The sequence below is a fragment of the Falco rusticolus genome, chromosome 8 (genome assembly GCF_015220075.1).
Source record: "Falco rusticolus isolate bFalRus1 chromosome 8, bFalRus1.pri, whole genome shotgun sequence".
Classification (NCBI taxonomy): Eukaryota; Metazoa; Chordata; class Aves; order Falconiformes; family Falconidae; genus Falco; species Falco rusticolus.
The window spans coordinates 63,918,946-63,930,120 of record NC_051194.1 but is presented as its reverse complement, the minus strand read 5'-3'; the positions used below and the strand labels follow the sequence as shown (position 1 = coordinate 63,930,120).

Sequence of the window (11,175 nt, the reverse complement as noted above, 5' to 3'; positions counted from 1 at the left end):
GCTGGAAACCCCTATGAACTAAGGGTTAGCGCTGCACGCTGTGTTCTTCACGAGGGCCGGCCTTGGGTGTGCTTGTCTGCAGGAAGTGGAGGACTCCCCGCTCACTCCTTCCTGGGAGGCCAGCACTGTGGTGCGGCGTGCTGTGCATCCATGCCCTGGCTCTTGGAGAGGTAATGCTGATCTACTTGGTTTAAAGTTGGGTTGGAACTGGAAACTGTTCACGTTAGATGAGACGTGCCTGCTGTAACCTAAGGGCAGCGTGTAACAGTGAGAGTGCGGCAGGTAGGTGAGTTCAGCCTGCTGCACCGCCTGCAGATCGATGGGTGGCTGAGGCCCGCCGGCTGACTGCGCCGAGTTACAGCCCTCCTGCTCTTAGGTGGACCCTTGCACTTCTGAAGCCTTGGCGAGTTTTTCTATAGCAGTTGCCCAGAGTTCAGCAGCAGCTGCAGACTCCTGACTTACCCCTGTCATGGCTTTGAATTGAAAGCACCTGCTGCTGGGTGCTTCACAGGCAGTTTCCCTTTGCTGGGCCAGAGCTGGCTGAGGTGATGCTGTTAAGTTACATTCACACTACTAGCAACTTAAACTTGAGTTAGTGTTACAACGCTGAAAAAAAAACATAAGCTTGAATAAGGTAGAACTTGCACTGTGATTATACAAACTGTTCGGCAAGTTAATAGTCAGCAGCCCAAGATAGCTCGTGTTGCAGTAGCTGCTAATTGTCTCTTACCAATAAAGCTTTAAGTTGCACCTGATTGCAGCTTGCACATTCTATATACATCTGGCTGAACAGGTGTTTTGTACAGTATAAAGTCACACACAAAGCTGAGATATGAAACATGCCCCAAAGGAGGAGCGTGGCACCTCTTGTACAGATGAAGTGTACAAACCAGTTTATAAATGGAGGTTATTATGTTTTTCCCTTTTATGTCTGATGAACTTCATGAAGCATTAGCTCCCGAGGTATGCTTGTTTCTGGGCCATGGAGCTTGGATGCTCTTCTTTCAAAGGCAGCTACCATCTGCTTTACCACTTCATCAAAAAATAGTGTAGCAAGTTTTGAGTGTAGAAGCGAACGAAATTCAAAAGAAACCTGTTTAAGAAAATAGAGAAGAATTGTTTTTCCCGAGTCTACCATTGTGGTAAAATGCTGTTACAAATAAGACAACTCTCTTACGGAATCTCCAGTTGGTCTGTGAGTAAGCTGTGGGAGAAAGAACAGTTAAAATGGAGCTATAGGCGAATCAGTCTGAAGAAAAGCCTTACCCCTCGGTCAGAGGACTGTCTCCCTGTGCTTTTCAATTAGAAGAATCCTTTTGTTCAATCCTCTGAAGTAATCATTTCCATTTATCTAAGCTGTATTTAACTCAATAAATGTTGAGTCACAAAACATAAGTAAAAGATTGGGGATAATGACAAACAATAACTCATTTACTTTGTTCACAGAATTCACTTGGGAACAAAAGTTGTCTGAGGAAAATCCTGCATGGCAAGACAGCAGACTTACCCGTAAAGTGAAGCAATCCCAAGAGGCATTTAAAAGCAGATCAAAAGTTCCCTATTAAATACCAACATTTGAAATTGGTCTTTCCATCTTGGCAACTGTAGTTACAGTATATTCAAACGGGCAGTTTACTGACTAAAGCTACAGCTTTGTGTGCCGTATCTCCCACCTGAACACCTCCCACTCGTGTCCTTCACTGTCCTGGCTTGGGCAGTCACTGTCAGAGTACAGATGCACTGGTTAAGTCCTCTGTACCTTGCCCTCAGGCGCTCCTGCTGCAGCGCTCAGAACTCCATTTTCTTTTAGCTACTGAATCCTGCAGTTAAACTGAAGCTACTGTAGCAGTTGACATTTACAGCAGGGGAGCAGGGAGTTGGCTTTCTCCACCCTCAAAAGAGAAGGTGATTTTTATGTCAAATAGCCTTTGATTATGCTTTTGTGCTGTGCTGGCCTTCTATCTAGTTAAATAACATTCCTCTAAGGCTATGGAATCACATTGTTTTGGAATATGTGGCTTCCCAAAGTGATTGTTATTTTCAGGAAAAGAAACAGGTTGCTCTTCTGCAATTTTCTCATCACTTCTTGCTATAGTGTGTCTTTCAGATTGAGATTTCAGTATTTTTGTCATCCCTGAGAAATCAGCAGATTAAATACCAAATGGAGCAAATATAGCTTTGCTCCAGTTGCTTAGGAGTAAAGCATGTTAACTGCGAAACAGCAGTGCAGAAGTAATTGCTTTCCTCATGGACTTAGTATTTAGATTATACATTTTAAACAATTCCTTAATTCAGGTCTTGTCAACTGATTTATGTCTTGGGTTAAAAGCTAGCTTCTGTACTGATCAGCAGGAACTGGCACTCATTTGCCCACAGAAATTCAAACACTGAGCAACTAACATGCAAACATCCTTGGCAAATCCCATGAGAAACATATTTTTCTGAGTGCCTATAGATTCATGTTTACTGTTCAACTGTTTGGAGTGCAACATAGTAGTAAACCGAAAGCTGTTAACCCAAGGAGATTCATGCGTTAGTTTACAAATACTCCAAAAGCTCTTTTTTCCTATTTACAGAAGGCATCTTTTAAAGCAGGGTATCCCAGTAGATGGCAGCAGGATCAACCCATTTCTCTGTACTTCTGTACCCTGCTCTGACCAGCCCCCTCAGCTTAGTTACGCGCTCAGTGCAACACCTACCTGTAATGCTACAAAATGTAAGAAAAAAATGCCAGACTATATGGGCAAAATAGAAAAGCAGTAACTTCAGTGGAAGAGAACTTGTCTGGGAGTTACAGGCTAAATCAAATACTAGATTTAAAGAGCAATACTTTTAAGCTGCAGTGATACCCCATCATAGAGTAGAAAAACAGCAAAAATCTATTGTACCTGCATTATGGAAGGAAGGATTAAGACTTAAAATGCGTGAAAGAGTAACACTGGAGGCCAGAAAATTAAATTGACCAAACTGCAAGCCAAACGGAACAGACAGAGTACCTACTTTCTGATAGGTACCAAGAGCATTTAGGTTGTAGAGCAATTAAAGGAAATAGCGAAGTATATTTAGTACTTCTCCCTCTCTATTTGACAATCTAAAAACCTGAGCATGTTTAGGATTGTACAGTGAGAGACACCAATCCCTACACTGCTTCATGATATGCAGACGCTGCACAGAAGACTGCTGTCTCTGAAAGACACTGTAGCAGTTTCCACATGGTAAAGTTTACAAAATTTTTTTTATAGTAGTGACTAAAGCTAACTTGTTTTCTGCGTGTATGTAATTGGAAAAAACCCCACAAAAGTACCAGGCATTAAAAAAAGAAAAAGCACAGTTAAAGATAGTATTTCTATGCCGTTCTTAGCATGTGGTAGTCTTAATTACAATACTTACTGAAAAATCCAACGTACATGTCCTTGGATAGCCAGGAATACCTGGGCTGAAACGCCACACTGTTTCCAAGTGATTAAACAGTTTTCCATCTGTGCAGGATGCCTAAAATAAAGTTTACAAAGTCAAGCTAAAGTTAGGCTTTTACAGATGCGACGAACCGGTATTACTGACGCTCGCGTTAGTATATTGTTAGACAGTGAAGGGTGCAGTATTGTTAAAATTATTCTTCTAGTGCAGATCCCATTTGCGCTGCGTCATTTATGGCAAAATAATTGAATTCCTTTTAAGGGAGAGGAAAAATTTTTTGTGGTGAGAGTTATAAAACAGATGTCTATCATGAGACATAGAACACCAAAATAATGCTAATGGTCACTGCTTTAAGCAGAGGATGTGGGTATTTACTGGGTTTGTAGATTATTATTTTTTTCCTTATATTATAGAATGGTTTATATACTGAGATATAGACTGGTAGTCTTGGACTACAGGGAACTCAGCATCAAAACAAACCTGATTGAAAGTAAACCCCAAACATCTTCCATCACAAGATCAAGAGCTACCATGTGGTCAGTAAGACGATATGCTTAAGTTCATAATCAGGTTACATGCTGGCTTTTAGTTTCCAGCAAGCGATATTTAACATTTCAGGAGCACTTGCATACAATTCTCCTTTAAAACAATAAAGTTTAGGCAGTTGTTGGCTTCACAGTTTTCATGACAATAGGGTCCTTATTTCCATTCATTTTGGTTTTAGTAAATAGAGCTAGTTTGGTGTGCCTATATTTATAATAGAAAAAGATTGAAAGACAAATACTTCAAAATAATCCAAATACATAATCTCAATTGGCTTGGAATTTCTAGAGGGAATTTCTCTAATTTCTTGTTTCAGCTCTGCTCCAACAAGACTACTTATGCTGAATAGACATTGTTTGTGGTTTGAAAGCCATAGTAAAGTAAGCCATCTCAAAGACTAAGCAGGAGCATAGAAATTTTTCTGCCCTGGAATGAGATGCAGTGCCTTACTACTTCTACAACAGAAAGGGGAGGAGTAGAGGCAAGATTAGACACAAAGAGCTGAGCAGCTTGCTTTTCCTGCTGCTCCCAAACGGGCAGCAAGAATGGAAAAATTGCCACCGTGTCCCCCTTGCTCCCAACCTTAAAAGTAGTAAACTTGTTCTGTGCCTTCCTCTGCGGCAAGAGCTGCTGTTACCAGTCTGATTTTTTCCATTGCTCAAGCACTGCTGCCATAAGCAACAAATCCGTGCTCCTTTTGTCCCTGCCAGTAGCCCGCTATGCTAGACCACCATGCAAGCTGCCTTTGCCCAGAGTTTCTGAGGACAGCGAGGTAGTCCAAACACACGACTGCTTCTCTAGAAATGTTCTGCAGTTGTATGAACAGAATGTAAACTTCTAGGAAAAAACATCCCAGCAGAGAAAAGGCTAGTTAAGTCTAGGAAGAGGAAATCTAAAGAAACTGTTTTCCTCACCACTTTTCTCACGTCTTTCCTGAGACGAGAAGGCTGCCTCTGATGAGTGAATTAGAGGGAAAAAGAGTTGGTAAGCTGATCTGATAGCTATGTGAAAGAAAAAGACCAGTCTTACCAGGGAAGAGTAGAAAGGGAAAGAAGTCAGCATGTAAAATGCAGATTTCCCATTGTAGTTGTTCAACTTTAAGAAAGTGAGAGATTTTTTTTCTTTCTTTCCAGAATCATTAAGTACCTTGAATAAAGGCACTTTGCATTTTCCTTTTCCAATTTATGTCTCCCCTGCACTTAAGAAACCCATTTTCTGTTGTGAGCAGTGTTTCTTAACAGGAAGCCTAGAAAAGAATAATGAAATAGGATATCCAAACAATTATCTTGAACAGCAATCAGCTATTATAATTCCAGTAGTTATTCCAAAAAATAATCAAGATCTGCCACATGAAGGGAGAGGCAGTTTTGCTGAAAGAAACCTGTTCTGAGCTCTCCCTTACCAAAACAGACTTAAATATACAAGGCAAAGTAGATAGAAGATCCAGACGTCATTTAAAATTTCTCCCTTGACATTTCTCTTTTAATTACTACTCTTGAAAAGCTGAAAGGAGGAGAAATACAACTGCTTCTTTCCCAAACAAATCAGTTCTAAAAAACTGACTTCAAATCCACTCTATCTTCTCATCAATACACTGAATAACAGTCTCTTCAGCTGATCCTATGCTTAAGTTTAAGACCTCCCATATTAACTAGTTAAAATTGTCAGAAGAAAAGTAATGACATACCAATTTTGCTAAGGCATCAGAAGCTACAGTTGTCAAAGATAACTTTTAAGTCAGTATTCATTTTGCATTTAGAGAGGCTTGGACAAAATTATAACAAAACCAACAAAAATGGTATATCTTCATCAATGGCTGCTAGTTTCTCCAGCAAAAGCAAATTAAAAAGAAATCTTCCCTCAGCCTGACATTTGGCAGGTTGCGTTTTAAAAGCATGTTCAAATTCTCCCCGGTTAATCTAAAGTCTTGAAAGAAAAGCAACACAAGTTTTGAGCCATGCAAAGCACTTCCAGTGTTGTTCTGAAGCAAGACCTTGCTGGAATATTAGAATTTCAACAGAGATTATGGAAAGTTACAGCTAAGAAAAAAACAAAGAAAAAGCTAAGAAAAAACAAAGATTACCTTAACTAAATGTGGTCTCACTAGGGTAACAACCGATGTGTACCTCTCTACTACAGGAGGGAATCCTATTTCTAGCTGTGCTTTGCAGTATCCAGAGCGCTTTGATAATATATCTGACTTTTTACACCAAGGAACAAATAGTTTGTAATTCTCCACAACAGCAACAACTTCATACATTTCCTGCATAGAATACCTGGAAACAGAGATATGAATGTCACAGTTACAAAGTATTTAACTTCTAATTCAGTATTAACAAGTTTCAAAAATGGTATAAATGGCATAGGCAGTTTGGAAGGTGAACTTACAGTCACCTGAAAATGCTATCAATGTTTAAGGAAATAAAAAATGCAGCTTTGCTAATTAAGAAGAAAAAAGGGATAAACTGCTAAAAGCCTTTGCATAAAAAAGCAAAACACTACATGACATCCAGCAGTAAAATTATTGAACAGTGAACCTGTGCCTTCTACTTTCTGCAATACCAGGTAAATATGCATACATTTCAAATGGAAAAAATAATGTTTCCAGCACAGCTATGTTTCCATTTAGGTAGATCTTAGACACGTTGTGTAAAGAATCCACACTTCATGGCTACCAGGAAAAGATGTATCAAAACTAAAGTTCTATATTCCATAAGGCTTAAATAGAGGAACACTGCTCAAATAAAAAAGCTTAATTAAAAAACACATGCAATGGAAAATCCTCACAGCATGACAGAATGGCTGAGGTTGGAAAGGACCTCTGGAGGTCATCTTGTACAGCCCACCTGCTCAAGCAGGATATTGAAATCAAATGAAAGAATATGATGGCAGCATTTTGGTTCATTGTACTGTAACACAGCAAAGCATTACAAAGCTATGTTTTTTAATTTTTAGTTCTGACTCAGAAAAGAACTGAAGTACATGCTTCATTCCATCTGTGTTTAAAATGAAGCGTTATGTTCAAAAGTACTTAACAGTGAGCATTATTGGACAGAGGCTCTTTTTTAGTGCCTGAACAAATTCTGTTGAAGTTCAAGAACTATCACATAAATGAATGTTAAGCATAGTAAAAACCCCTATGCTAATAAACAAATAGTTCATACTATTGTGGACCAGAGACTTGGGGGCAGGATTCCAGTCTCATTAAATGAACTGAAATTTTCCCACTAGCTTTAAGGCAAACAAGATTTCAAAATAGTTTCCTATGTGCCTAAGTTTCTTCATCACACAACTACTTATTTTCCTTCTTTTAAAGAAAGAAAAAAATCTTGAGAAGTGAGAACTACAACATAATGCAAGTGCAAACATTAGCATGCATATGGGACAGAAAGGAACAGAGTTTTCACACCTGTTGGTTTGTTCCCATTTCACCAGATGAAATTAATACTATAGTCTTCCCTTTCAAGGCTGGTTTTGTTTTATCATGGAATAGAAGGGTTATTTCTGCTGTTTCTTTCTACGGGGCAAAGGGTTTAGGTTCCTACATTTTTTACACTCAATTTCAGAAGACTGGAAAAGCCTGATCTCTGTAAATTCTGAATGTCAAAACCCCTTTCTAGCCTCCAGCTGGGCAGAGTCATAGGGGCATGTGTCCTCAGGGGTGCTCAGCCTTTGAACTTCTAGTGATTTGGATTAATCACAGCAAACACAAAACCAATAAGCATACAAAGTATCTTTCCACACTTCTGTACAGACCCTATAATTCTTCTTTCAGAATATTCTTTTCTTTTGTTTACTAGTGGTGCAGCAATGTTGAAGAAAGTTCTTGAGAAGGTGTGGCTTGCTACAGGTACTTGCAAAGGAGAAATTCTGGTCATCAGAATACCACAAGAAGCCAAGTGCCTGAAACAGTGAAAACGCTTTTAGATGTCTTTCGTATCAACAAAATAAATAACAATACATTCAGGAAAGACAAACAATCTGTTGTATAACGTTCCAGAAAATGTCAGAGTCAGATGGAAAAACAAAGGCTCCCAACAGTACACAAACTGTTAAAAACACAAGGGGGACTTCCCCCACCTCCCCCCCCTTTCCTTCAGAGAAACTAAAAATAGCCCCCAGTCAGGAGAAATGTAACTGGCAAAGTACAAAGGGCCTCATTAAACATTGGCTTGGTGGCAGCATGAGTTCATGTACAAACCTCATATGCACTTAATTTGCAGAACAGGCTTTTTAACAGCAAAATCAAGGCATAGTCTGCAGTACTTTACCCTTTTGGAATACACAAAAAAGAGGAGCTTCTACTTGCTATAATCCCTCTGCTGACATCCTTCTCTTAAAAGGACAGTTTTATTTTGAAAGTCCTTTCAGAAAGTGCACTTGTTATCGAGCTTTCAATATTTCCTTCAGGAAATTTAACACAAAACCTTGGACACAGTATTTTCATAAATAAAACCTAACAAACGACCTTTAAAAATGCTAGTGATTCTTGGATTGCACCTGAGTGTTCTCTGTTTGTGAACATCTACACTAAAATCTAACATTCATTGTGATTAATAGGTCTGTTCTGCTAAACTATTGATTTTGCCTAGATCAAGTCAGTTAAGACGCAAAATGCTACGTCAAACAGTCTGAGTTTTGGCAACAGGAAGTTAAAAATGCCACTGTTTGCTGTCAGTGATTCTACAAACATGAGCTAAAGAGCAACCTTGGTCTTTTACTGTTCTTTCTCTAATTAAACAATCAGGACTGTACTTCTGGATTTGCATAGTCAAAAATGGGACCAACCTTCCCCACTTAGCGTTAGGCTTGTTGCTTGTTTTGGTGGGGGTTTTTAGCACAATGAACAGATGAATGCATTTTTTTACTAACCACCAAAGTAGTCTAGCAAATTACAGTTACCAATTTTAAACAATTAAACTTATTATTAACAGCATAACTTTGAATTCTAAAGAAACACAGTAATAACCTGGGACAGACTACATTAGCTTATATGGTCATTATTAGAAGGCAGGCAAACAATAAATAGGTATTTAGAGGAAAATAACTATCAGCAACATCTGATTAGAAACAGTATGTACAGACTTTTAAAAAAAGAAACAAGTGATTGTGATATGAAGCAACACAGGTCACAATCACGGCAGCTGAAAAGGAATTACTTAAGATGGGACAGAGGCATGGTGTCAAAATTAAGGAAGAATAGATGGACTTCACAAGTCTGCAGACCACGAACTTGGTAAATGTTCGCAATTGTAACTCAAGGGATGTGGACATGGTCTGTTCTTTTTCCATGCAGATTGGACAAGACTGTTAAGGAAAAGCACTGCTTTGACAGTAATGCTGGAAGGATGCCAGTAACATTGTGGCTGCCTCAACGGGATTCATAGAAAGTGTTCAAATGTTTGGACCAGACCTCACATTCTGGAGAGCTAATTTAAATTACTTTCTGCATCTGGGGTTATGTACAATACACAGTCCAAACTAGTTGCCAGGTTTCTTCTCTTGGTTTGTTTTTTTTACTCTAATGCTATGTTAGTATATTGTTTCACACAGTTTTATCTAGACTTGTTTCAGCCGCAAAGCTGAAAAACAATGCCTACAAATAATCTTTTAGCTGCTGTAAGACAATGTCCTTTTCACAACTACATTGCCATTCAAGGAAGGTGAGGTTAAGAGAGGTTATAACCCTAATAAACACAGCAAGACTTCATCTCTCTCCCGATTTTATCAGAAGAAAAACAGACACTATGAGAACGTGCTGGGCTTGGTCCTAGTCCAGGAAAGCATACCTCCCCAAGAAATCACAGAAGCATAGATTTCAACAGACCGTCACACCTGTTTTTGTGAACCTGATCAAGACTACAGAAGAAAAGCCAGGTCCACACTCTAATTCAGGCACAGCTACCACCTCTGTATTAACCCTCTGCCAGTAATACAACCATATCCGCTCACACTGCTCTACTGCCATCACTCGCTGCTTTCTCTCTAAACACTTGGGTACTGATCACAGTATCACCTGACTTCCACCGCCTGAAAAGGAAGCATTTACTGGTGTATGGTATGCATACATAAGTGATCTAGAATCAGTGATTGAAAGCTACAAAATTTTCTAAGCCTACAGATTAACATGTTTTTGAAAAAAGGGACCTTGAACTCCTGACTGCAAAGACTGAAATTAGTGGTAAGAGCATGTCGGGGCAATTGTGTTTACTGTTATCCCGAATGTTACTTCCATACGGTTAGTGATATCTGATGGCCATTTTATGGTCTGCAGGCATGAGTTGATCTCATTCAAATTCTTTGTAAACAGCTGTTTGCATCCTATAAAATGAGCTTTGCTAACAAGTGCCCCTATTAGCATCTCAATCTTAATAAGCACAAGAGGCTAATTTACTACCTGAGCCCTTGAAGTCTGCTACTCAGCACAGTAAGGGGTCCACCAAGTCGACAACAGGTACAGAATGTACATCAATGACAACTGCAAGATGTGAAAGCAGACCCAGCTTCAAGGCTACAAATACAGCACCAGTTTGGATTCAGCTTGCACTTGCCGAAAACCATCTGCCAAGATTCTTGCGGCTTACACTAGAAACATTTTCCAACTTAGTTTGCAACCCGTTACCTTATACTGAACACCCTTCCCAGTAATTGATTCTGCCCTCAAGACTAATAAATTACTTTTAAAAATAGCCATGTTGCTTACCAGGATTGAACTACTTTAATATTGCAAATGCATCCTAAAGATTAAAAACACAAAGGATATACAGTAAGAAATGCAGTCCAAGTAAGATGACATTATACCACTGCACAGTAACAACTATGTCATATGACTGCTTGAAATCTGACATGGTGACCCAAGACCTATGCCACTTTTTTGCTGTTTTTATGAGGGTGATAGTAAGACTTTGAATTTAACAAAGAAACAGCAGTACTGCCGTAACAGTTGGGACAGGGAACCTATTTTTTTTCCCTAAGATTTTCAAATTGCACTCTTTCTCTCGCCTGCTTGTTCATTTTCTTCCAGTTACAAGAACAACTCCTCTCCCAGAGTGCGTTTGGTTTTGCAGGTTGTTCCAGCCACCCTCACATGTGACCAGGGGAGAAGGAACTTGTTCCACTATCTGAGGAGGAAAAACATCTGGGCGCTTTACTCAGTTTTTAATTTCTTTTATGGATCGCTCAAAGTTACCCAACCGGCTCTAGCAAAGAAGAACA

The 11,175-nt window shown here is 39.3% G+C and overlaps 1 protein-coding gene across 2 annotated transcripts in view; it reads right to left on the bottom strand.

Annotated features, from left to right (window-relative positions):
• Positions 1-630: 630 nt before the first annotated feature.
• COQ10B (coenzyme Q10B) overlaps positions 631-11,175 on the bottom strand; it is a 12,122-nt gene continuing 1,577 nt past the window's right edge. Inside the window, exons 1-5 of one of the 2 annotated variants that reach the window (XM_037396392.1) lie at positions 10,358-10,450; positions 7,717-7,863; positions 6,044-6,236; positions 3,391-3,492; positions 631-1,093 (exon numbers count right to left, since the gene is read on the bottom strand). In XM_037396392.1, the coding sequence (XP_037252289.1) occupies positions 926-1,093; positions 3,391-3,492; positions 6,044-6,236; positions 7,717-7,838 (585 nt within the window). In that variant the 5' untranslated portion in view covers positions 7,839-7,863; positions 10,358-10,450 and the 3' untranslated portion in view covers positions 631-925. Of the gene's footprint in view, positions 1,094-3,390; positions 3,493-6,043; positions 6,237-7,716; positions 7,864-10,357; positions 10,451-11,175 lie in introns of those variants that run through there. The other variant, XM_037396393.1, reaches the window with a different exon arrangement.